This window comes from Leucopleurus acutus (genome assembly GCF_964270905.1).
Source record: "Leucopleurus acutus genome assembly, chromosome: 3".
Taxonomy (NCBI): domain Eukaryota; kingdom Metazoa; phylum Chordata; class Mammalia; order Artiodactyla; family Delphinidae; genus Leucopleurus; species Leucopleurus acutus.
Window position 1 is genome coordinate 42978998 of NC_139145.1, and position 27764 is coordinate 43006761.

Genomic DNA, 27764 nt, shown 5'->3' on the forward strand with positions numbered 1-27764 from the left:
ACCCACCCACCCTCTCAAGGCCTATTTCCCCTTCAGGGACCTCATCTCCCAGAAGGCCCGAGCCTGGCTCTATGCTCTGCACATGGCAGACCAGAGGGAATCATTCCAACTCATAGCTTCACTGGGATACTAGGATATAGCATAGCAGCGATTCATGCATCTTATTTCGAAAAACCAAAGCTCAAGTGAGGCCGAGCTGGTCACTGTGCAAGATGAACCAGCAGGACATTCTCGCCTCGAATGAAAATCTGATTTATGTGTCGAGTGAATACCTGCTGGTAATCCACTTTGGGCTTTCGCTTTTTCTTACGGGGCTGGCCCCTGGAAAGGGTGGTGGCCCTGGAAAAGGTACCTCCCGCACTCGACCCTTCTGTCTGTGTAGTCCTCCCTGACAGCTCTGACCTGGACTCCTCCCTTGCCGATGCCTGCAGGGAAGAAGGGACGGAGCGGGAACGCTTGCGTGAACCCCGGTCAGTGTCTCCTCGTCCCCACACTGAAGCCACCTTCCAGGTGGATGTCTGGGAGTATCTGGACAGAGTGGAGTCTTCAACTGCAGACTTGGAATCTGTTTCCTTCTTGGAGGAATCCTGCAGTTTTAGTCGATCAAAGAGCTATAAGGAAAGCAATGACAAGTATTAGCCTTCCCTTTAGCTTACAACATCCCTCTTCCAATATGTAGAAGAAAGACTAGATTCCTTTATCATGCTCTGTGGACTGCTTGCTTTGCAATTTTTAAAAATTTAGTGGGCTTCCCTGGTGGCGCAGTGGTTGACAGTCCACCTGCCAATGCAGGGGACACGGTTTCGTGCCCCGGTCCGGAAAGATCCCACATGCTGTGGAGTGGCTGGGCCCGTGAGCCATGGCCGCTGAGCCTGCGCGTCTGGAGCCTGTGCTCCACAACGGGAGAGGCCACGGCAGTGAGAGGCCCATGTACCACAAAAAAAAAAAAAAAAAGTTAGTAACGAATTTTCTATTTCTAGCCGTAACTCAGATAAATCAATAAATATGTCAAGAGAAAAGGCACCCACTTTTCCTATGGTATAAAACTGAAAGACTTTTAAACCTTATAAGAGGTAACTTGTTGTTCAAACAATATGCAAGTAAGAAGCACAGACTCATTTTTGATTTGCTGGATGCATGGGAAGAGACTAATGAAGACCGTGGTCCAGGCACACCTGGTTGATAACAATAGGGCTTTTCCACTTGGAAACCCTGGTCCCTGGGCTCAGTGATCTTAATTCCTAAGCTTGAAAGCATGTTGGGTACTCAGAAAGTCAGGGGAAACTGCCTACCCTAGTGAGAGTCAATGAAGAATCCCGTTCATATGCTTTGCCTAGAACAGGTTTTCGGTAGGTCTCATCCACATCAGTAAGTGCCTAGAGAAAAACAGACCAAAGTGGGGAAAATAAGGTAGCATTCAAATATTATTTTTATAGCTTTCAGGAAAAAATTTAAAAGGCAGAATAACATCTAATTATAGCAGAACTAACCTTAACAGGTGACTCAGCTCTTGGGCAGAAACAAATGGTAATACGTGGCACCCTCTGAATAGGAATTCCAAGCGGCTATGACCATGTAAGATGGGTTTCCCCTATGGTAAGGTGACTTTACCAACGCAGGGTAGAGGTTCATAAATTTCAGGGAGCATGAATATCTAGGAAGTTTATTAAAATACAAATCTAAGGCTATCCTCCTAGAGATTCTTCATCCTGGGATGAAGCCCAGGAACTTTCTACTTGAACCAAAAACCCCATGATTCTGATGCAGGACAGCCTCAGACCACATGTTAAGAAACACTACTGCTGCTTTTCCCTTTTCAGTCTGTATGTCTTATGACAGCAATTAATAGAGATTAACCAGGGTAACGCATAGAATTGCTGGTGAATTCCTGTTGTGGAGAGATCAACCTCACAGGAGAGCTATTAGGGTCAAATCAGATCAGGTACGAGAAATTACTTTGAAAAGTGTGAATCACCCTATAAATATAAGCTGACAGTATTATGATTACCACCACTGTTATCAAATATATTCTTTTAAATCTTTTCCTTCAAAGGTAAAATTATAATAAAATATTTTCCCTACACTTTAGAGATGAGAAAACTGTGGCTCAGAGAAATTACTTGGCCTAGAGTCACACAGCTACCAAATGGTGAAGCTAGGATTCAAATCCAGGTTTTCTGATTCCATACAGCTTAAAACATGGTCTCCGAAGCCAGAAAGGATAAAGTCATGGTCCTTTCACTTACTAACAGTGTGATCTGGGACCAATCTTCCGAAATCGCTAGCCTCAATTGCTTCATTTGTGAAATAAAACAGTGATAGACCCACAACTTATGCATTGAGATATTCTATATAAAGCCCTTAATACAGTATCTGGCACATAGCAAGGGCTTAATAAGTATTAGCAACTAGTATTATTATCAAAGTTATTTTAACTGCCTCCTATCATAGTTGTGCTATAATATATCCCTTCTCTCCTACAAATGTTTAGTAAATAGACAGTAAGCCTCTAGAAGACTTGAGGGCACGTGGTACACTCCTTCACAAGGAAACACTATGCAAAGTGTCCGGCTTATTAATATGTCTGCTTCCCCTCTATCCACATCTGTCTTTCCGAAAGCTGTAGAGTAAAAGTTCCTTTCTGAAATTTCTGTACCTAGCACTGTGCCCAGCCAAAGTAGGAAGTCAGCAAATATTTTTAAATGAATGAAAAATAGTTGGTAGGAAATCAACATAAAATTACTAAAAGATGAAATAAGTAATTATTCCTTAAGGCTAGATTGCTCAACCCTGGCACTAATAACATTTTAGACCAGACAATTCTTTGTTGTTGGGCAGGGCGGCGGGGGGTGGGGTTGTTTTGTGTACTGTTGGATGTGCAGCAGCAGCAGCCCTGGCCTCTACACACTAGATGCCAGCAGTACCCCATCCCACAGTCGTGACAATCAAAACAAATGACAGTGCCAAATGTCCCTGGGAAGGAGGAATGGGCAAAATCACTCCAGGTGAAAGCCTCTGCCTTTGGGAAAAGCAATAAAAAGAACGTTTTTGTTATTGCCCAAGAGAGTGCAAAGATTCTAGCTCCTCTGGGAAGTTATTCTGGAGGTTTTGCTGAATAAGGTCCTTGAGATATATGAAAAATTTAATCCCTAGAAGGTTCTCCAGCCCCTTGAGAAAGGTTTAATTACCATATTCCAGAACTTGTCAAATGCAACAAGGAAGCCCGTACAGACGCCCCGAAGTCCCTTGAAAGTGCGGATGTGAACATTCACCTTCACCCCCTCCCGGATACAACGATGGAGTTCACCCAGAGGGCTGCCTTCGTGCACTGAAACAAGAAGAACAGTCAGCACAGCATGAACACCTGCTCTCATTCCCAGAATTAACAACCAAGACCACCCAACCATCTCCAGCAACACAAGGCAACACGGTGTAGTGTCAGCCACACCACAGGAGCAGGAAGACCCAGTGGGCAAAATGGATAGCGTAGGCAATGCACACTGAATCGAAACAAGATTCCCTGGAACGTGGATAAACGAGCTGTATGGCTACCATCCAAATGTTTCACTACCTCTCTACCCTATTTCTATGATGTCACTGATTCTAAGAGGCACCATCATTTTAAAACTTTTTTGGGAAAAAAGGAAATACTACATTAAATGTGTGCATCAGCAGCTAGATTCTTCTCAGTTCTATGCCCTGTTAAGACAACCTTTTTCAGGATAAAGCTCATGAACCACATATCCAGCTTGAGCCTTCCAAAGAACAAAAACCCTCGTCATAGGTTTAAAGGAAATGAACCATGTAACTCATTTGCCCTGAAACACATGCAATCGTCTAAGAAATAATGGCCTTTCGGCCTCTCAAGTCTGAGCTACTTCATGCACGAGCTCTCTGGGGCCACTAGTGTTTCAGTGTATATCATCTTTACACTAGGAGGAAGAGGCCTGGTTGTATTCCAAGCCTTGCTGGTATAAAGGCACCTGCTGAGCATCTGACTCTTATGACATTGTTGATAAGCATCACACAAAAAGAGCAGTATGACAACTCATGGGAGGAATGCTGGGATTATAAACTGCAGCTTTTACTATGATGGACTCTTATTTTCAGAGCCTGGGAGCAAGGCTGAATTTTATTTTTATTATTTCATGTTAACTTAGCCTTCAAAATATGCTGGCTATACTACATAAAATCTCCCTAAAGAAAACTGCGTGAGCACACGCGTGCACACACACACACTCTCTCTCTCACAGTCACATTCACACTCACACATACACAGTCTCATTCCTCCCCCCAAGTTTGCAAGGCACAATTCTTTGGAAGCTATTGTCATTGACAGTAAACAAACAAAAAATCTCTGTTTTGTTTCTAGTGGCATAAAAGAGAACAAAAGTCTTGCACTTCAACTTGGATAACTAAGGTGGTTACTCTTAACCTCCTTACCCCTCACTCATAGATTGGCTTATAAATGATGGCAGTGATAAATTAACACAAGAAGATATGCTTGGATTAAGTGACTTGGCACCCTCAGATTGAGGGTTCAGCAAGAAGGCACAGTTGGAGGCAGAGTGACAGAAACAGTGGCCTTGGAAAGGAACATGAGAACCTTGGTCTGATCTTCATCACCTATCCCTCCTCTAGCCATCTTTTAAAATTCTTTGAACCTATGACATATAAAGATGTATGTACATATATCTGGATATGTGTTATAGACAGTGTCAAATCAAGCACTGTAAACAACTTTTAGGTCATTATAACTAGTTGTGTGAACTTGGCGAACAACTTTTTCTCTATAAGCCCAAATTTCCTCATTCATAAAATGAGGTTAGACTAGTTAACTTCTAGAGTCTTGTAAGGAATAAGCCTTTATAGTTCAATTTCTTAGAAACTGATCACAATGCCTGGATTATTCCGTTTACCTATACACATTCACTCCCCTTTCTCACCATACACGTATATGTTCCACAAAGGGTGGAAAGACCACTCTTTTTCTAACTTGAAAGAAAACAGGGGCACCACTTCTCCCCATGCACCCCTAAATCAGAGAGGAAGGACAGGCATGTATCTTAACAACTGTCTCTTATTCTAATTAAATGGCAAACTCAGGTTTTCCACCCTCACATGTGTGCTTTGCTTTTGATTTTTTTTCTTCCAAAGATTTAATAAGGTGTAATTCCAGGGAGTGTTTCTCTCCTTATGTGATCAAAAATACAACACTAGCACCACCTATCAGAGCAAAACGCCAAGACAAAAATGAACTTCACATTCTGAATCAGAAGGCACAGTCTGAATCTCTTCGCAGCAGTGTCTGTGACAAACTCCAAATGGATATGAACCAGGCTTCTATATATATAGATAGATAGATACACACACAGACACACACACACACATATATATACATATACACATATGCCTTATCTTTGAAAAAGTTATTCTTCCAAATCCCGCTCTCCATTGCCATTACTCTTGGGCCACACACTTCCAAATCCAGGTCATTTTTAACCCCACTCTTATTTGTCCCTGCTTGTAGCCAATACTAAGTCCAAACAATAGATTCTCAATAACTAAGACCTGCCCTTTCTTTTCTCTTTCCACAACTAACAATACAGTCCAGGGCCCATCAGACGACTGGTTCACTTCAAGAGTCTCCTAGCTCCCCTCCTTCACATCAGCAACAGCATCATCATCACTGTCACCAACATTATCACCAATTACTGAGCCCTCAGTATGGGCCAGGCCCTATGGTAAGTTTAACTTTATACACATTATTTAATCCTCACAACTCAAACAGGTTTAAATAATTTGCTCAAAGTTACTTACCTAGTAAACAGCTGAGCCAACAGTCAATACTGGCAGGTTATATGCATTCTGACCCGGGGCTTTTAATTATGAGAGTCTAAAACTAATAATAACCACAACAACAATCTACAACAATAAAAACAGTGACATTTAACACTCACTGAGTATTTCCCTACATGCTAGGCCACATTACAATTGTAAACCTTTAAATGTGTTAACTAATTTAAACTTCACAACTAGATTCTATTATTGTCCTCACTTCCCTTATGAGGAAACTGAGGCCCCAAAGAGTTTAATTAACTTGCTTAAAGTAAAACAGTTGGAAAGTGGAGGAGCAAGTATTCAAACCTAGGCAGTCAAGCCCCTGAGCCTGTGCTCTACTCTACCTCCCCAAACACATTTTACTACTAGACACTCAGCAATCAGAAACATTTGCCCTACAAAGCCTTTTGCTTAAGAATATACACCATGGTTCCCACTCTCTCTCATAACAAAGTCAAAGAAAAACTCTTTGGTCTTCAAAACATTCTGGCTACCAATCCCTTTCTGGACCCAAATTCAGTTCTCATTGATCTGGACACAAACCACATATGCAGCACCTTCTACCCACTAAAAAAAAAAAAGCAAGGAAGGAAACATTAGAATGTATTCTTCCTCTCCTGAGACTAGCATAATGGTTAAGCATATAGCCCCTGGACTGGGACAACCCAGGATGAGCGGCAAACTGACTAGTTACGTGATGCTGGGCAAGAAGTTGAACTCAATGAGTGTCAGTTTCCTCATCTATAAAAGTGGATCCAAGGGTAAAATGAGATGCAATGCATCTAAAGGGCTTAACACTGTGTATAGCACATACTGGCTCAATAATAGCAGCTATAATTAACAACAATAAAGTTACCACCTGACTTACAAAGGGGCATGAGGAAACTTTCTGGTGCGGATTTGCTCTGTATCTTGATTGTGGTGGTGATTTCATGACCATACACTTGTCAAAACTCACTTTAAAAGAGTGAATTTTGCTATGTGTAAATTATTCCTCAATAGTCTGATTTTAAAATAATTGCTGTTATCTTCAATCATGCCCTTCCTTAACTTCAAGACCTAAAGCTGACCTCATACATGAACTATTTCTTGAAAAAATCTAATCCTCACCCATGCTTCTGTACTTTTTTCGCTTTCTGAAGGTCATCAACTCTTTGTGTTATCTACTCATCTTTACCATGTACACCCAAGTGTTTCCAGTGGTGGGATTAAAATTTTCAGTGCCGAGGGCACATTCTGAAACTTTGATTCCAGGCATATATTTATCATGGGAAGTCAATAAAGTTGGCTTTCACACACTTTCATACCAATAATATAGCAAAGTGCTCCACAGGTAAAGGCAAAACCACCCACCACAAAGAAATATTTCTTTTCTCTTGAAAATCTTGGAAGCAAAGCAATGATTGGCAAAATGGAAATAAATGTTACAATCTGAGACTTGGAGTGCATTTCAAAGATCTGATAGTGGCAAAAAGTATGGGCAAAATAAGGTCCCCCAAACTGCTCTTAATTTAGGAACATGCATAATCTATCTTTGTGCCACTGCTGGGCAAGCAAACTGGAATAAACCCTAGCTCAGGCAGGGATTCTCCAGCATAGTAAATCATCCGACAAAGACACCCCTACCAGCACTCAGCCTTTCAGGATGTTTCTCTCTTAACAAACACATTTCTAGAAATGAAGTAAAATATTCCTTTGCTTAGCACAACCCTCCATTCCAAAGGCAGTGATTTAATAATGCCAAGATTTAGCTATCAGGATACAGATGCTCTGAATGGCTAAGTAGGTCATTGTGTCCATGGGGCAGATGTCAGAACTGCTTGCCAGATGACAAAGATATAACCCTGGGCTGTTTTTATTCCATTTATACAAGACCTAACACACATTAGCAACTTCTGCTGTTTACAGCTTTACTCTAAGGATCTGTTAGGAGGCTGCAAGAAATTCCCTTGTGCCATTTACACCTTCAGAACATGAAATAACCTGTGCATATGGTAGTATGAGCCTGACAGACACAGTCCTGCACTCAGCCAGGCAGAGTGGCCGTAAAATAGCGTCTGTGCTTCACTGGCATTTTGTGCCTGCTGCATTCCAGGACTTGTGACTTGCTAATGTGAACATAGGTATATCAGCACCCTGCAGCCCTTCTCCTGCTTACAGCACTGAGAACGAGCTGTCACTTAATGTGCAGGGGTTGTGGGATCATGTCTCCTGTGCTACCTGAACAGATTTCCTCACACTGCATCCCAACATCCCCAAATCTCAATGACCAAGCACTCTCCCACCCCTAATATTGGCTATGCCCTCCCTCCCCGCATCGTGCGTGGTCCCAAGACCTCAACACCTCTGCAAACCCTACCTGTGAGGTGCCGTTTCCAGGCCCACCACCTCTCCGGACCCCCCATCACTCCTGCAGATCCTTTCTGCAGGCTCCTCATCACCTCTGTAGGCAGTTCCGTGGACCCCATCACCTTTACTCACGTTATCTAAGCAGACACTCCCCACGGCTATTTATTACCTCCACAGCCTTACCACTCTTCCCCCGCAGCTCTGACAGACCCTTCTTCACTCCTCAAGCTGACCCTCCCCACAGTCGCTGATTATCTCTTCAACCTTTACCAAGACCCTCCCCCGATACACGTAGACCCGCACCAAGCCGCTATCACCCCGCAAACGCCTCCAGGGCCGCCGCCTTCTCGACAGCTGGCCCGGCCCCAGCCCCACCCGCCGGACTCACAGGGCATTCTCGTGAGCACGTTGCGCGGCGCCTTCCTGCTCCGACCCGGACCCCGCCGCCGCGCCCCGGCGGCCCCGTCCCCTTCCTCCTTGGCCACCATGAGGCGGCGGAGGCGCTGGATGCGCTCGGGGTCCGGGGCGGGGATGTCCGGGCGGCGGCGGGTCCTGCCCAAGGGCCCGGCGGCGGCGGTGGCGGGGTCCCCAGAGCCCGCGGCCGCGCCCCGCGCCCGTCCGCGCCCGCCGCCCCGGCACCCGGTCCTGAGGAAGCTCTCGTACTCGGCCAGGTTGTTGAAGCAGGGCGCGTTGGGGTAGGGGATGGGAGGCAGGCGAGGCGCGTACAGGGCCAGCAGTGGGTCGAAGCTGTCAGAGCTGACATCCAGCCGCGGGCTGGGCGGGCGCGCAGGGCTGCCGGCGCGAGCCGACCTCGCCCCCCTCTCCCGCTCCTCCATGTTTGAAAGGCCCGCAAGCTGAGGCCGATGGGAAGGAGAGGGGGCCGCCAGAGGGCGGCACTGCGCAGCCGCGACGCGGGTCTCACTGCGCCGGCCTGGCCGCCAGGAGGCAGCATCTGCCCGCGCTCTGCGTCTCCGGGGGTGTGGCGAGCGGCTGCGACCCGCCCGGTCCTCGCAGCGCATCAGCGTTCGGGGAAGAGGTTAATTTGCTCTAACGCAGTGTTTCCCCCATCTATATCATTATCACTTTGGGTGTTTCCCAGGGGTGCGGATTCCCTGGGGGTGGAGCCCGGGCCCGGCATCTTAACAAGCTCCCCAGGTGTTTCTCTGCTCTCTGGAACTGCGCTCTACTCCTAGCTTGCGCTGGCGGGAAGCAGTGGGAAAGAGGGCAAGGAATGCCCTAGTTTGCTCTCATGCCGAGTACCACTGGGGTTTAGCCTAGGTGGGCTCCAACTATTTAGCTTTTCTGGCTCTTTACATTCTCATCTGAGATGTAGAAATGGTTGCCTACCTCACAGAATTGTCCAAAGAATGAAGAGATACTGCATATAGAGCGCATAATAAATGCTCTGTGAATGTTAACTAATATTGGTTAAGTGTACAATGAAACTGAAGGATGATGGGTGGACCCTGGTACTGCATTTCCTACACCCTCTGCAAAAAGAAATTTACACATACACCAGAAAGACGCTAGTATTAAGGCAAATTCACTATCACTGATCTTGTAAGCATTGCTTAGCACCTGGAGGAAATGAGGATGCCGCGATTGGAGGACAAGATAACAAGATTTTCAAAACCTGGTTGTACTTTGGAGCCTCTGTTCAGCGGAATATTTTTTGTTTTTTGATATTAAAATAATAGTCTACTCTACACCAAAGGCCCAGATATTACCCCCTCATCCAGCAGAGCCAAGGTGTTTCCAGTCACCTACAGGCCACACAAATCACTTTCCTAACTGCCACCACTCTCCCAAACTGCTATCAACTGGTATTAATTCTATACTAGTTGCTTTTGTGCATATTTTAAAGTTTCCTTAAGACCTGGAAAGGAAGCCCCAGAGAATACTATTCTCTTAGAGAGCAGGATGAAAATATACAGCTGTGAAGTATACTTTAGAATACATGATGCAAAATAAAAAAGATAACATAAAAACTACCAACAATGCTTCTGATAGCACTACATAACTCAATAGGTAAACCCGGGTCATTCCTTTGCTCAAAACCCCTGCCCCAACACAAACGTCAAACCTGCAAACTGCTGGCAATTCAACGAGCAAGTGCACATCCCCGTCTTGTAACAAAATCAAGTGATAGCCTTTGTGGTATCACATAGAACCCACAGAAAACACAAAACTTCCATGGGTAGTTGTCTTAAAAATTTGTACTAATACCTTATATTTGTTTTGATATAAAATGCTATAATTTACTTACAATTAAGTTAAATTTGCCAATCAAGAGCTACATTCTTACTGCCTTACTTGGCCTATCAGTGTACTAGCCTAGGTATATCATATTTGGGCCTTGTTACACAAAGTGTGGTACATTGACCATTATCCACCAAAAGCCTTTGAACCCCAAAATCTTCATGCGGAAAGCTTAGAACTGGCATTTTAAATGAGTATTTCAAGTAAATTTGTTGCATTCAGAAGTCTGTGAACCACCACTATGATGAAGGGATGTGAGCCTGGCTTATGTAAAGACATACACACATGAAAGTTGGACTCATACTGCGTTTGTATGAAAAAAAACAAATGAAAAATTAGGCCAAGGGAGTTGAAAGCTTTATTTTTTTCTCTCAAAGAAATCAATTACCAAACATGAGCCATGTCTCCTATTCCCATGAAGCGAACAGAACAGGAAGGGAAAAAAAGGCATTGACAGATGGGGTGTCAATTGGTGAGGGATGAGACCAGCCGTTGCCCTTTCAAAATTACATTTTCTTCTTGGCTGTAAATTCTACAATGCAAGACCAGTCACTGGGATTTGGGCTGTCTCTTAGTTAATTCTTTATAGAGCCAAATTAATCTTCTTCCTCTACAACATGAAATGAGGACAAGAGGAGACATGAGTTCTCGACCACCTACCCCCACTGCCTCCCCCCTTCAGAGGCCAACGGCTTGGCGACACGCAGTTCCTGCTGCTCCTCACCCAACTCCACTGGCCCGTCGGCAGGCAGAACTATTAGGACTCCTCTGCCACCTGCTACCTGTGACCCCAAGATGAGGGTTGGTCCCTCTGTTCTCCAACTCAAATGTCACTGTTCCGATTATCCAGAGGCTACCTGAGAATCTTTTTCAGGAAGTCCACAGGAAGGTGACTTTCAAAACTGAAGTGTCTAGAGGACGGAGAGTAAATGTTTCTTCCTCCTCGTTCATTCATTCTCGCTGTTTTCTTTCTCCCACATAAACAGGTAATTCTCTTTCTTCTTAGAAAGAGGTTAAGTGGCCTTGTAATTATTGCCCCTGGCAAGATGATCATGATGATCAGGCTGCCAACTCCACAAAATCAATCTAGGGAATGTTTACACAAGGACATCCAAACCACAACTCATTTGTTCAGCTCAAGTTGCCAATCTGGAGATTGGCACAAAGCCCTGAGTTTGCCCTGGAATTCCTGAATTCAGAGGCATCAGGCAGGCATCAACCCATATTAACTCCAGGTCTGCCCAAGATGAATGCAAGTAGATAGGTGGGCAAGGTGACCAAGGTCACTGGATTCTGTGGTTAAGAATAAGTGGGTGACTGGGCATATACCCTGAGAAAACCAAAATTCAAAGAGTCATGTACCAAAATGTTCATTGCAGCTCTATTTACAATAGCCCGGAGATGGAAACAACCTAAGTGCCCATCATCGGATGAATGGATAAAGAAGATGTGGCACATATATACAATGGAATATTACTCAGCCATAAAAAGAAACGAAATTGAGCTATTTGTAATGAGGTGGATAGACCTAGAGTCTGTCATACAGAGTGAAGTAAGTCAGAAAGAAAAAGACAAATACCGAATGCTAACACATATATATGGAATTTAAGAAAAAAAAATGTCATGAAGAACCTAGGGGTAAGGCAGGAATAAAGACGCAGACCTACTAGAGAATGGACTTGAGGTTATGGGGAGGGGGAAGGGTGAGCTGTGACAGGGCGAGAGAGAGTCATGGACATATACACACTAACAAACGTAGTAAGGTACATAGCTAGTGGGAAGCAGCCGCATGGCACAGGGATATTGGCTCGGTGCTTTGTGACAGCCTGGAGGGGTGGGATAGGGAGGGTGGGAGGGAGGGAGACGCAAGAGGGAAGACATATGGGAACATATATATATGTATACCTGATTCACTTTGTTATAAAGCAGAAACTAACACACCATTGTAAAGCAATTATACCCCAATAAAGATGTTAAAAAAAAAAAAAGAATAAGTGGGTGAGAGTAAAGTTTGGGCTCATCTTCTATCATAGGTGAAAAGAGCTTGACAAGTTTTTATAAGGCTTACGCCACAATCTAAAAATGATTCATTTTGCAAGACATAAAATAGTTCTTGCTTTATAAAAATAGTACCACGATTTTTAAAAAACTGTACTTCTATCAAAGGAACCATGTTTCAACACCGAAAAATAGGTGTTCCACTTAAAGCAGAACAAGATACACCACCCACATTCATCCCTTCTTTCTCTGTTCCCCTCCCAACCAGAGTCATGTCACTCCCAGGACACTGTTCTGCATGGCACAGATGCTAGGGCCACCTAAGGCCAGGAGACTTGGAGGACCCTGCATGGTCAAGCACACCAGTAATGAAAAGCAAAGGGTCAGCTGTCTTCATGTAGGATTTCTGGATGTTCTTTCCAGAAAGCATCCCCAATGACATCGCAGTGTAAGGGCACCGCCTTAGTCCTGGTCCGGGTCACCACCATCTTTCTTCCTTCCATTTCTGCTGGCAGCCTAACTTCTTTTGTCGTGACTTCATCCACCTATAGGTAAAGTTAAAATATTGACACATTAACTAGAGAGTCGGTTTGGGAGAGAAGAGGGAGAAGTGGGGGAAGTTTACTTTTTTACTTTATATACTTCTGACAAATACGTATTTTCAGGCATATATATATATATATATATATATGAACATATATATACATATATATATATATATCAGAGATATATGTATATCTCTCACCATACATGAATTTCTTTACAACTAAAATACTTTTTAAAAAAGTTATGTTGCTATATTTTGAAAGGAGACCTTAGGAACAAAGAAGGGATTCTATGTTCCTTGTTAGCAATAACCATAAAATTAAAGACATTTCTGCTCTCCCACCTGCATTAAGAAGGATCCGAGTCTGTGCCAAACAAATGTTTTAAAAATACTAATAAAAAAGCTGAAGCTGCCAGTGGGATACCTAATACCCCTTAATACTTGAAAACATTCATTTCAGAAAAAAATACTTTAGACAGAAGGAAATAAATTTAGAGACTTCATTATGCCCAGGAGCTGGAACAGAGCAAAAATATTGGTAGAATTAAGGATACAGGTGAATGCACAGACAGAATATTAAGTTAAGTATGAATGTCTAGGGAAGCCCTCAAACATTCTGCAAGGGACAGAACCCTCACATGCAACATCAGTTCCTTATATTACAGTTCTCATGGGATGGATGGACCATTTAGTGGAATTATCCAGTGTGGGAGAAATTATTTTTTTAAATGTTCTCTGAATGCAAAAATTCTCATATCTGCACTTACCTGTTTAAAGGGGTTTGATGAGATTTGGGGAGAGCTTATGACCTGGAAAAGTGTAATAATTCTAAAATTCTGTGATTCTACTTACAGAACGGGGGAGTCCAGATCACAATGTTCACTGACAAACTGACAAAACGAGCATCCATAATAATCATCTATGGCATCTCATTTTGGAAAGGGTCTAATTTGTGCTAGTGACTGGAGTCACATCAGCATACAGGCAGCAGGCAAGACAAAGCCTGGGATGGGCACAGGCTTTCCTTCTGACCTCCGTTTTTCCTCAGACATAACAGCATTACCTTCTGCCATATCAACACAGTTCCCTTCCTATACATCAGTGGCTCATTATTGTAGTTGATGTTGAATTCAGAAAATAAAATCTCATTCTTGTCTGCTGTAAGAGTTCCCTGAAGAAATAAAAACACATATAAAAAGCTTTGTAGGTCTTTTCTCTCCCCTAACCCCACCTATCCATTCCACTCTCTACCTAAACTTCCACAACAAATCAAGAAGTGGAAGCATTTCATCAAACGTCATATAGGTGTTAATGAATTTTCATCTTAAAAGCAGTTCAAATCTTATTTAAATATCAAAATTCATAAAATTCTCTTTTGTAGCAAATAACTGCCTTTACAAGTCACTACTGTGATGGGGTGAGAGGAACTAATAGTAAGAGTACCGATTCTGTACTGGATAGCTTTTGTATTATTTGACCCTCATAACCATCTCCGTTTTAGAGATGAGAGCTCTGAAGCTTAGAAAGATTATATAAATTTTCCGAGGCCAAAAGTGCTCTTATTCGTATAAGAATCAAAATCTGATCTCAGCACTTCCAAACTCTGGCTAGATCTACCAGTCTTCCTATTACTGCAACTTTATCATGATTGTTAATAATGACAACAATTTACTGCGTCATTTTAAAGTCCCAGCATTGTACTAGGAGCTAATACAACACATCATCTCATTTCACGGTTAGTTTTCCTACAAGTAGCATGGTCATCTAATGATACAAGCCAGTATTTATTAAGTACTTACAGTGTGCCCTGTACTAGCCTTTATGTGTTTTACATGCATCATGCCATTTAATTCTCACCAGAAACCTATGAGGTAGGAACTACTATCTTCTACATTTTACCTATTAAAAACTAAGGCAGAGATGATAAAATTAAACAAAAGCCTCTGAGTACAATTATTTGACCCCCAGAGCCTAAACTCTTAATGATACACAGGAGTCCTAACCCCAAGAAACTCCAGGTCCCCAGCAGGGATTGACAATCATGAAGCAGCCAGGTGGGGCTGACAAAAAAAGAAGAGCATGTGCCCTTTCTAGGGGGCAGCCTATACACAGCTCCAGCTAAGCACTACCATGTGGGAGTGTAGAGCCATTATTAATTCCATTTTCTAGCTGAGGACACTGAGGCTCAGGGAGTAGTAACAACTGATCCACAGTCACAAAGCAAGCAAGCAGCAGACCTGCTACTAGTATGATCTTTCTATCTTTTCAAAACAAAACCATAAAAATTTAAGAGCTTAAAAAGAAGGCCAAATGTCATGAGAGAGCGTAAACTGTCCCCCCTTAAGTATTAATGCAGTAAGATCTTTATACCTGTAATCTCTCTTGGGCTTGTATTGGTGTTAATCCAGACTGCTGTACAAGTGCCCAGAAAACTGTATTATAAAGATTATTGATGTGACCTGTAAAGAAAACATAGTTGGCACTGTGTACGCACATAGAATCTTTATTCAATATTCACCCTTCAAAGAGTACTGGAACCCCACCTCTCTCCCGCAGAGACATATAATTACTTGCGCAAAGCCATACACAGGGAACACAGGGGGAAGTGGTCAAGCAGAAAAAACTTATTTCCTAACAGTTTTATCCTGTCATTTCAGTTGTGCTTTACACAAATCTGTTAACTTGTGCATTAGCTAAGGAATACTTTCCAAGTTATTTGATTTATATTATTCCCACCTCTCTTCCAGTTCTCCTGGCAAAATCAAGACACACCAAATGAATAAAAGTCTAACAAACATTTCACCATAGTCATGTAAGGAAGGGTCACAACTTGAATACCCACTAAAGCCAGCACAAACATAGGCGTGTAAAGCAGAGTTCCCAGGGGAACAACAGGGAATGGTAGAGGCTGAGGCACACTGGCTCCTATGTGCATGAATGTGTGCCTGCGTGTGTGTGTTTATGTGTGTGTGTGTCTGTGTGTATAAAAGCAGTAGTCACTACGCAGGTTCTGACCAATACTAAGTGGGAATATAGACCCAGTATTGCCAGATCTGATTTTTCCAAAAAAAAAAAAAAAAGTTGGAAATAGGTAGTATTTACATAAAACCTTCCAATTTTTCAAGTATTTTCAACTAATTTAAAAAACTTGAAATACTGCATTCCAAACAAAATACATGGGCCAAAAATGTATCAGATCATCACCTCTAATATAAGGAATCAGTAGTTTAACTACATCTGTTTATTTGGTTTCACTTACAATCTGCTTGCCGCCAGCTGAGATAGTCCTTTAAGGTCTGGTTGCTAGGATACACCACGACTCTTCCATCAAAGCCTGGGGGATACAGAAGGGGCTGGTCCTCAAAGTAATCCCGCCAGTAAAACACATAGCTGGAGGCGAACTGGGAGACCACGTGAGTCATAAACTTACTTACAAAAGGCACGGTGGGTGGAGCAAGAAAAGAGAAAATACATGATATTAATGCAACACCATGACAGGGTCTGTGGGTGTAACAGAGAGATAACACAAACTGTCTAGCAAGCCAAGAGTGATGGGTCAAGAAAAACTATTTTAGTATTTCAGTTATATATTTAAAATGCAGCATGTCTCTCCTTCTAGTCCTATAAGTAATTTACTAATGTCAAATGTTCTTCCATAGCGTGTGACGTGAACTTATGGTTCAAGAGGTTTTTTTTCAAGTCTTGGAAGGAGGGGAACCATTGTTTTAAAAACATCCCAATTCATTACGTGATCTGTTTCCTGTGAGAGTTTCAATATACTGCCAAATCAAATATCAGATCTGTCTAATTTGTACTGAGATCCTCCTTAACTAAAACTTTAGTTTCTCTTTCTAGTCTTAATGTTCAATGCCAGATCAGTCTAGAAGCTAAGGTGATGGCGAATACAGAGAAAAACTTAAAGAGGTATACAGAATGCTCAGGTATCAGATGGAAGTACAACAGTCTAACCTGTTATATACATACATTCTGCAGTTGCAAATACTACAGTCTGTAAGTTTGTGATTAAGATAAGCAGAAGCCAAATGCTGGTAGGAAATATTCTGAAGGAGCTAGGCCACAAAATTACCTGGCTCTTCTTTTAAACCAATTACTTTTCCGCTTGAACACAAAGCTGTACTCATCACTCTGCCCATATGCAATCACAATATCCTCCAGTTCTTCCATTACGGTTTGGGCACATTTAGTCATTAGATGGAGAGCACGGCTGTCATTAGGTTTTGCAAAGTTGTGCTTCTCAGCAAACCTTCATAAGGGAAAAAGAAGAGGGAAAAGGGTATGGGTGGAAGAGAGCTTGTCATTAATACCACAGATCAAAGGGGCTATTCAAAGAGTGCTGTGAGTGTGCTGTGAGTCCAGACATTCCAGTAGCCACAACCTGATCCATTTCGTTAAGAATTCTAGTTTTTCTTGCTTTAACCAACTGAGAAAAAGTAACATAAATACTAAGCCTCCGTTCCCTTTTCAGTGAAATGGGGATAAAGTTACTTCATAGGATTCTCCTGAAAATGAAAGGGAGAGAAATATAACTATGCCTGGCTCCTTGGAAGTGCTCAATAAATGTTAATTACAATAAGCATTACTAAAGTAACACTTTTAAGACTTAAATTCCCATCTTCCTGCTACACTTTTCTTTTTTTCTGACTTTTTCCCTCCTGAATCCAGTCCATGTGTTCTGCTACTTATAATGAAACAACATACTCTACAGTGGTGCCCAGAGCGAGGCCAGAACGGGCCGCAAAACACTCAGCCCTCAAAGATACCTACCAAAATAGCTTGTCAATTTGTTGAAGAGCTTAAATAATGGGCCCGAGAGTGACTTTTTCCACCACAGTCTTGCTAACGGACACCCCAAGCCAGCTCCTCACTAGGGGAGCACCGTGTCTCATTTACCCCACCTAGCTCGCGTTCAAGCCGGTTGTAGCCAGCACGCAGAGTGATGCTCAGTGCCGCGCGCTCACTGGCTGCCGAGTTACCCCGGTAACCATGAGCTCGGGGCTGCGACAAATGCGTCGCATTCTCTGGAAGCACTGGCGAACCACGCAGCCCTGAGCCCAGCTCGCTCACCGATGGAAATTCCTGCCGTCCAGCCGCACCACCACCCAGCAGTGGGCAAGGCATGTGTCGTCAGCCTCGAAGTCCCGCACGTACTCGAACTTGCTCTTTGCCATTGCCGCTCCCAATTTCAAGCACCGTCTCAAAGTGACGGAAAAGGCAGCCAAGCAACCGCTAACTTTCACGGCGCCAGCAGCCCACATTTCCCCCACGGAAATGAAAACACCAGAGAGCTCCACCCCGGAAGTTCCTGTGTCTTCTCACGGTCGCTCTAGCCGTAGTGGAGGCCAGCATCTCTCTCGCCTCTCCTTGTAGTTCTTAATGGACTTCCGGGCCTGGAAAGAGGGTTCCATGCTCCCTTAGCACTACTCATGGCTGCTCGCCTGTCTCCTTCCGTCCTGCAACAAATCATTCTCACGAAATTTTAAAAAATTCATCTCTGGCCAAGTTTGAAGGTTTGTGATTTTTTTCTTTCCAAATAGTATTTGTTGTAGAAAATGTGGGATATATCGAAAAATATAATTAAGAAAATTAACACTTCATGCTTCCCCTCTCCCCGTCAAAGCACTGTGGAAGGTTCCTTATGGTCTGTTTTTATATATGTATGTTTACAAAGGGAATACACAAAATTGGAATCAGACACCTGTGCAATTTTTGTATTTTTTCCACTCACCTCGAGTATTTGCCAACGTCATTAAATATTTCAAAGAGTGACTTAAATAAATTAATTAAAAGGACTCATTCCAACATACGTAGTACTAAATTAAGTCATTCAACTTTTTCACAAAGACTCATGCTTGAGATCTTGTTGCTGGTAGATCCTAGTAACAGTAAAACCCTCATATTTGTACGATGCTGTATGATTTATAAAGCTCTTTTGAATTCATTACCTTCATATATATATATATCCCTCAAAAAATATCATTCAAACAATATAAAAGTATATATGGTAAAAAGTAAACCTCTCACTGGCTCCTAACTCCCTACTTTAAGCAATCACTGTTACCAGTTTCTTGCATATCTATTCAGGGAGAGATATAGAAATAGAGACAGGGATGAACATAGAGATAGAGATGTGTTTTGTTTTGGGCCAAATTATGCTCAGAGACTGAGACTGTCTTTGCTAATATTTTATTTACTATAGGTTCACTGTGGGAATTATAATTTCACAAGCCAATAGCATACTGGATATGTCTCTTAATAAGCCAATAAAGAAATAACATACTCCAGATGATAGATTGCTTACACTATTGTTCCAGGCAAGGGGAGATAAGAGAAAGTCCAAATTCAGTTGAGGTGTATCTTTCCTATGTGGTTGGTTCTCGGGAGACTTGGCTTAGCCAACCACAAGTTGATGTCCAGCTGCCAGCTAAAGGAAAGTGGAAAGTCCCCTGTTGCTAGAGTATGTTGTTAGGGAATGAAGCCTGGTGTTGAGGTGCAATATGATCTTTGCTGGGTCCCTGCACAGCTTTCGCCAGTGCTGGTAAAAGAGTCACTTTTACCAGCAGAAGCTTATGCTCCAAGGGTCTTCAGAGAGCTGTTAGGTCAGCAAAGAGTCACCTTGCCCAGTTCAAAACTCTCGGATAGTCCTCACAAACTCCTCACCACAGTTGCTTCTTAGTCTGTTTTTATTGATAAGCCCCCAGTGGGGCCCCTCAGCAGTTGAGCTGCTGGGTGCTTATCGATGACAACAGATGAGATAATGACATCCTGACACAACTTACTTCATTCTTATAGCAAAACAACTTTATTTCTTTACTTTTTTTTTTAAAGAAAGATTCTTAAATTTATTTATTTATTTATGGCTGCGTTGGGTCTTTGTTGCTGCGTGTGGGGTTTCTTTAATTGCGGCGAGCCAGGGCTACTCTTTGTTGCGGTGCACAGGCTTCCCACTCCAGTGGCTTCTCTTGTTGCGGAGCACAGGCTCTAGGCACGCAGGCTCCGTAGTTGTGGCTCGTGGTCTCTAGACCGTAGGCTCAGTAGTTGTGGCCCACAGGCTTAGCTGCTCCACAGCATGTGGGATCTTCCCGGACCAGGGCTCAAACCCGTGTCCCCTGCATTGGCAGGTGGATTCTAAACCACTGCGCCCCCAGGGAAGCCCGAAACAACTTTATTTCTAAAAACAGCTTTTTTTTGCCTTTGCCATAAACAAGTGGATTAAAACAACTTCACTTTAGTCATAAACAAGTGGATCTGAAATCATATCAAACCACTTGGAGGTTTCTGGAGCAGCCTAGCCCAGTAGATGAGAAGGAGCAGTGATGTGCAGTAGCTGAGGAAAGGATGGGGATACCTCACTGCAGTCCCCCTCAGTCTTTGGGGCCTAGAAAAGATCATTATCATTATCAGTCCCATAAGAAGGATCTCAGAGGTTGGTGGGGGGCAGGAGCTGGGAATTGCCTCTGGGGCCACTGGGCAAGTAAAGTCACCCCTCCTGGAGACGATATGGAGACAGACAGAGCTCGAAGGGCCAAAGGGAGCTATGGCTGCTTCTCTTCAAGGGATCCTTGGAGGATCAGGCTGGTGCTAAAAACATGGCCCCAGGCACCATGCCAACCCAGGAAGAGAGGACTTCCCACCACCCAGCCAATTACATAGAAGGCCACTGCCTTGTCTACAGCCTAGTTCAGCCCTCAATTGGAATTAAGCCTTGAAAAGAGGGGAGTGATGCAGAGAATCTCAGAACCAGAATGTGCCTCCCACCTCCTTCCAGGTTGTTGGAGTGGGAGCAGAGTGAAAGAGCAGACCCTGGACCTCCCACTCCAAGCCCTTTCAAGTAAGAGGCCTGGCCTGCACTGGGGCTTTGAGGGAGGGGACACTTTTCACAAAAAGACAAATACTGTATGATTCTGGAAACTTGATGAGGTGCTTAGAGAAGTCAAATTCATACAGACAGAAAGTAGAATGATGGTTGCTAGGGGATGGGGGCAGTGGGGGAAGGGGAGTTGTTGATGAGTATAGAATTTCTATTTTGTAAGATGAAAAGAGGCCTGGGGAATGGGTGCAGAATAATGTGAATATACTTAACGCCACTGAACCGTACTTAAAAATGGTTAAAATGGTAAATTTTTTGTTATGTGTATTTTACCAAAATTAAAAGTTAAAAAAAAATCTGCACATAGATATTTATGACCTAACTGCATGCTGACCTCTATTTTTCAAAAATTCTATTACTTAGAAGATCATTTACTCACTAAGACTGACAGAAAGAAAAGTTGCCTTTGGTATGGAAGTCACGTTTCAGTTTGTCTTCCCCAATGCTGACTCATTTCATTTATACTAAGAACTGCATTATGTAAATGAAATTTAGGGTGGAGGCGGGTAAGAAGGAATAATTTGTCTCTGAAGTCTCCTTCCCTGCTCTGAACCACTGTAATCAAATTTGTGGCTGGGAGTAAGTCATATGCTTCCAGAAATGAACTGCCTAGTTCTGTCACAGTTTTGAGGCAGAGAGAAGCATTAGGACATACTAGGACATACACAGGTATAAAATTTAGAACTATTATTCTAGAGTAAATTAATGATTACACATCTTGTAATTGCCATAATACATTTATTCTGAATTTTTGAGACGTAGCTTGCATGGGTCAGAGTGAATGGATTTTATTTCTGAATAGTCATTGATTGTGTGTCCTTAAAGGGACATGCTTAGTCAACTACCCATTCTTTCTCTACTTAGCAGCAGTTCCGTAAGTCATGAGGACGTGGTCCCTGGAGGGCTTGGAAAAAAATATTAGGAGAGGGACTTCCCTGGTGGTCCAGTGGTTAAGAATCTGCCTTCCAATGCAGGGGACGTGGGTTCGATCCCTGGTCAGGGAACTAAGATCCCACATGCCACGGGCGGGGTAACTAAGCCCATGTACTGCAACTACTGAGCCCGCGTGCAACTAAGATCCGACGCAGCCAAATAAATAAATAAGTAAATATTTTTTAAAAAATTAGGAGAACAGAAAGGGGAAATTAGATGTATGTTTCCTAGTCCACTTGACATTGTTCCACTTAATCTCATGAATTTACTCATTCATTGAACAAATGTTTCTTAATTTCCTACTATGTACCATGCACAACAGGATACAACATCAAACAATACAGCCATGGTGCCTGCACAATGGAGTTCATGGCCAATGATGGAGACAGGCATTAAACAAGAATTTCACAAGTAACCATTAAACTAGAATTGTGTTAAGTGTTGTGAAACAGGTTGGAGGTCCTGCCCTGATTGGGGGACTGGGGATGAACCATGAAGTTTCCCCTGAGGAAGTAATACTTAAATTGAGATCTGAATGATGAGGTCAAAAGATAGCTTGCTCTGCATGTTCCTAGTGTCGTTGAATTTTAATGTTGAATGAATATTTCACCAAAACATTTTGCTTGTACAAAGTTTTGGAAAAGGACCCAGAGTGACATGAGTTTCCATATCATGGATCAGGCAATTAATAAATACCTAATGGGAACCTTCAATGTGTAAGGGCACTGGGCAAGATACTGACTGGAAAAATGTAATAAATAATCATAATACCTTCCAGGTGTAAGAAACTTACAATTTTCAAACCATATTCTCATTTATTATCTCATTTTCCCTTTCAATCAGTGTGTGGGGGAGGCAGAAAAATAATTCTATTTTTCAAGAAAGGAAACAAACTCTGTGGGAGTTGGTTAAGTGATATGCGCAATATCCCATGGCTTCAACAACCAGAATTAGAACCCAGTCCTTCTGATGCCAAGTCCAAGTTTTCTCTACTCTATGACCTTGCCTTTCTATGTTTTAAAGGAATGAAGTGGATAGCTGTTTTTTTGCCTACTCAACATCCCTTTTACTGTCTTTTGCCAAAGGCACCCCACTGTCCTTTTCCCACCCTCAGACCATTTGGTTTATGTGGGGATAACCCTATCCCACCTTTGCTCCATGGTGAGCACTTGACTAAAACCACTGTAGTGTCACAGTGTGAATTAGAAAAATGCACCCTCTCCAGCAGATATAGTTCTGCACAAGGCAAAAACATGGTGTGCCCTGCACTGGACCTCAGCTCCTGCTTGTTCTCTTTGCAGTGAATAACCTGCACAAACACTTGTGGCGGCCTCACTAATAACTGAGATCTGTCTAATCAGGTTCAGAGACATGCACCTAGCCCAAGCCACGTCAATGAGACAGTCTAGCGTTGTGCTACAATGACTGGGAAAATGAGACTCTCTTCCTATTACAGTTGCTACACTGGTAGCCACAAAGCTTCAAGCAGGAAGAGCCCATCCCTGCTCCAAATTAAGCCTGCACAAAAGGAAAAAGTCTGAAAGATGGAGAAAAAATTTTCTGATGACACTGATCACAATGCCTGGAGCCAGTGCTACTCCTAGACTCTTATAAGTTCCAGGAAAGCAGGGACCTTGTTTAATATTTTTCAAAGCTGTATTGCCCTTACCTAGAACAGTGTCTGGCACAAGGGAAGCAATCAATAAATATTTGTTGAGAGATTAAGCCAATAAGTTCCTTTTTTATTTATGAAATTGGGTTTTTAGATGTCTCAATTCATTGGGGTATATAAATAAATAATAACTTCATTTTTTCCCCTAATAACTGCTCTCTCTTGTTCTCCTTTGTTGTTGGTTAGCAATTTCCTTAAAGAATCTTGTCCAAAACCATACCTTCCCAGTTAGTAAAATGTATTAGTGTTGGTGTTCAAATACTGGTCAAGAGCACAGTGCTCCCCTGGAGGGTAGGCAACTCTCCCTCTCTGCCCTATTCCTCCATCAAGTCAGGATGGGGAGGTGGTTGATATAGCAGATCTGGTTTTGGTATCAGGGTGATGCTGGCCTTGTAGAATAAGTTTGGAAACATTTCTTCTTCCATTTTTTTGGAATAGTTTGAGAAGGATAGGTGTTAACTCTTCTTTAAATGTTTGATAGAATTCATTTGTGAAGTGATCTGATCTTGGACTGTTGTTTGTTGCGAGTTTTTAAAATTATTGATTCAATGTCATTACTGGTATAGGTGTGTTCATATTTTGTATTTCTTCCTGATTCAGTCTTGGGAGATTGTTTGTTTCTAGGAATTTATCCATTCTTCTAGATTGCCCATTTTATTGGCATACAATTGTTTATAATAATCTCTTATCCTATTTCTATGGCGTTGGTTGTAATTTCTCTTTCATTTCTGATTTTATTTATTTGGGCTCTTTTTTTTCTTCTTGATGAGTCTGGCTGGCTAAAGGTTTATCAATTTTGTTTATCCTTTCAAGGAACCAGCTCTTAGTTTCATTGATCTTTTCTATTTTTTTTCTTTTTTTGGTCTTTATTTCTGCTCTGATCTTTATTATTTCTCTCCCTTTACCAACTTTGGGTTTTGTTTGCTCTTCTTTTTTTAGTCCTTTAGATTTAAGGCTAATTTATTTGTAATTTTTCTTATTCCCAGATCTAGACTTGTATCACAATAAACTTCTGTCTTAAAACTGCTTTTGCTGCATCCCATAGATTTTTTGGATCGTTTTTTCCATTTTCATTTGTCTTTAGGTATTTCTTGATTTCCTCTTTGATTTCTACAGTGACAAATTTGTTGTTTAGCAGCATTTTGTTTAGCCTCCATACGTTTGTTTGTACTTTTTGTTTTTTTTCTTGTAGTTCATTTCTAATTTCATAATATTGTGGTTGGAAAAGATGCTTGGTATGATTTCAGTCTTAAGCTAACTGAGACTTGTTTTGTGGTCTAGCATGTGATCTATCCCAAAGACTGTTGCATGTGCACTTGAAAAGATGTGTATTCTGCTGCTTTTGATGGAATGATCTATATGTACATCAATTAATTCCATCTGGTTTAATGTATCATTTAAGATCTGTGATTCCTTATTGATTTTCTCTTTGAATGATTTGTCCATTGATAACAGTGGGGTGTTAAAATCTCCAGCTGGTATTATGTTGCTGTCAATTTCTCCCTTTATGTTTTTCCATATTTGCTTTATGTATTTAGGTGCTCGTATGTTGGATGCATATATATTTACAATTATTATATCATCACAAAACTTTGTTTTGAACTCTATTTTGTCTGATATAGGTATTGCCACCCCAACTTTCTTTCTGTTTCCATCTGCACAGGATACCTTTTTCCATCTTCTCATTTTCAGTCCATGTGTGCCTTTAGATCTGAAGTGAGTCTCTTGTAGGCCACATATAGATGGGTCTTGTTTGTTTTCTTTCTTTATCCATTCAGCCACTCTATGATTTTTGAATGCAACATTTAGTATATTTACATTTGCAGTAATTGTTGATAGGTATGTACTTATTGCCATTTTGTTAATTGTTTTGCAGTTGTTTTTTGTAGTTATTTTTTGTTCCTTTTTTCTTCTTTTGCTCTCTTCCCTTGTGATTTGATGACTATCTTTTTGTTTTTTGTTTTTTGTTTTTTTTTTTGCGGTACGCAGGCCTCTCACTGTTGTGGCCTCTCCCATTGCGGAGCACAGGCTCCGGACACGCAGGCCCACTGGCCATGGCTCACGGGCCCAGCCGCTCCGCAGCATGTGGGATCTTCCTGGACCAGGGCACGAACCCGTGTCCCCTCCATCGGCAGGTGGGCTCTCAACCACTGTGCCACCAGGGAAGCCCCTGATGACTATCTTTAGTGTTGTCTTTGGATTCCTTTTTCTTTTTTGAGTGTGTAGCTATTATAGGTTTTTGGTTTGTGGTTACTGTGATGATCATACTACTATATATATATTATTATTATTATCAAATATAGCTATATTAAGTTAATGATCTCTTAAGTTCAAATGCATTCTAACAAGTCTGCATTTTTTAGACCTATTATTTCAGCTTTACTGAGGTATAATTGACATAAAATTACAAGACGTTTAAAATGTACATTGTGGTGATTTGATGTATGTGAACATGGTGAAAGGATTCCACCCATCTCGTTAATTAACACATCCATCACTTCACATATTTATCCTTTTGGGGGGGAGGTAAGAACATTTAAGTTCTACTCTTTCAGCAAATTTCAATTATACAATACAGTGTTATCACTAGTCACCATGTTTTTCGTTAGATGCTCAGACCTTATTCATCTTATAACTGAAACTTTGTACCCTATTACCAACCTCTCCTTATTTCCCCTAACTACCACCCTGGCAACCACTTTTCTGCTCTGTTTCTAGCCTTCGACTTTTTTTTTTTTTTTTTAAGATTTCACATATAAGTGATTCTATGCAGTATTTGTCTTCCTCTGCCTGGCTTATTTTAGATTAATTACATTTAAAAAGTACTCCAACCCATGTCCTCAAAAGCTGTATAATCTTCCTTTACAAATAAGAGTTTTTATTTAAATTGTATAAAACCCATATATGGTTTGCATTTTTTTCTTATTAGTCATCAATTTTATACACATAAGTGTATACATGTCAATCCCAATCGCCCAATTCATCACACCTCCACCACCACCACCCCCTGCCGCTTACCCCCCTTGGTGTCCATACGTTTGTTCTCTACATCTGTGTCTCAAGTTCACCCTGCAAACCGGTTCATCTGTACCATTTTTCTAGGTTCCACATATATGTGTTAATATACGATATTTGTTTTCCTCTTTCTGACTTACTTCACTGTGTATGAGAGTCTCTAGATCCATCCGCATCTCAACAAATGACCCAATTTCGTTCCTTTTTATGGCTGAGTAATATTCCATTGTATATATGTACCACATCTTCTTTATCCATTCGTCTGTTGATGGGCATTTAGGTTGCTTCCATGACCTGGATATTGTAAATAGTGCTGCAATGAACATTGAGGTGCATGTGTCTTTTTGAATTATGGTTTTCTCTGGGTATATGCCCAGTAGTGGGATTGCTGGATGATATGGTAATTCTATTTTTAGTTTTTTAAGGAACCTCCATACTGTTCTCCATAGTGGCTGTATCAATTTACATTCCCACCAACAGTGCAAGAGGGTTCCCTTTCCTCCACACCCTCTCCAGCATTTGTTGTTTCTAGATTTTCTGATGATGCCCATTCTAACTGGTGTGAGGTGATACCTCATCGTAGTTTTGATTTGCATTTCTCTAATAATTAGTGAGGTTGAGCAGCTTTTCATGTGCTTCTTGGCCACCTGTATGTCTTCTTTGGAGAAATGTCTATTTAGGTCTTCTGCCCATTTTTGGACTGGGTTGTTTGGTTTTCTAATATTGAGCTGCATGAGCTATTTATATATTTTGGAGATTAATCCTTTGTCCGTTGATTCGTTGGCAAATATTTTCTCCCATTCTGAAGGTTGTCTTTTTGTCTTATTTATGGTTTCCTTTGCTATGCAAAAGATTTTAAGTTTCATTAGGTCCCATTTGTTTATCTTTGTTTTTATTACCATTATTCTAGGAGGTAGATCAAAAAAGATCTTGCTGTGATTTATGTCAAAGAGTGTTCTTCCTGTGTTTTCCCCTAAGAGTTTTATAGTGTCCTGTCTTACATTTAGGTCTCTAATCCATTTTGAGTTTATTTTTGTGTATGGTGTTAGGGAGTGTTCTAATTTCATTGTCTTACATGTAGCTGTCCAGTTTTCCCAGCACCACTTATTGAGGAGACTGTCTTTTCTCCATTGTATATCCTTGCCTCCTTTGTCATAGATTAGTTGACCATAGGTGCGTGGGTTTATCTCTGGGCTTTCTATCTTGTTCCATTGATCTATGTTTCTGGTTTTTTTTTTTTTTTTTTGCGGTACGCGGGCCTC

At 41.8% G+C, this 27764-nt stretch overlaps 2 protein-coding genes across 3 annotated transcripts; both read right to left on the reverse strand.

The window, feature by feature from the left end:
• Positions 1-200: 200 nt before the first annotated feature.
• Positions 201-9026, reverse strand: LSM11 (LSM11, U7 small nuclear RNA associated; the record flags this gene model as incomplete). The annotated part of the gene is made up of 4 exons (XM_082836959.1): positions 201-611; positions 1293-1376; positions 3189-3328; positions 8579-9026. 4 exons carry the CDS (start codon positions 9024-9026, stop codon positions 201-203), a joined length of 1083 nt encoding a protein of 360 aa, XP_082693085.1.
• Positions 9027-12692: 3666 nt separating this feature from the next.
• THG1L (tRNA-histidine guanylyltransferase 1 like) lies at positions 12693-18270 on the reverse strand (the record flags this gene model as incomplete). 2 transcript variants are annotated; one of them, XM_082835335.1, is made up of 6 exons in its annotated part: positions 12693-12992; positions 14058-14165; positions 15365-15453; positions 16254-16423; positions 17082-17258; positions 18080-18270. In XM_082835335.1, 6 exons carry the CDS (start codon positions 18268-18270, stop codon positions 12831-12833), a joined length of 897 nt encoding a protein of 298 aa, XP_082691461.1. In that variant the 3' UTR covers positions 12693-12830. The 2 variants fall into 2 exon arrangements, with proteins under 2 accessions (XP_082691461.1, XP_082691462.1); XM_082835336.1 differs by lacking the exon at positions 18080-18270 and having other exon boundaries at positions 16254-16328; positions 17082-17184.
• Positions 18271-27764: the final 9494 nt, after the last annotated feature.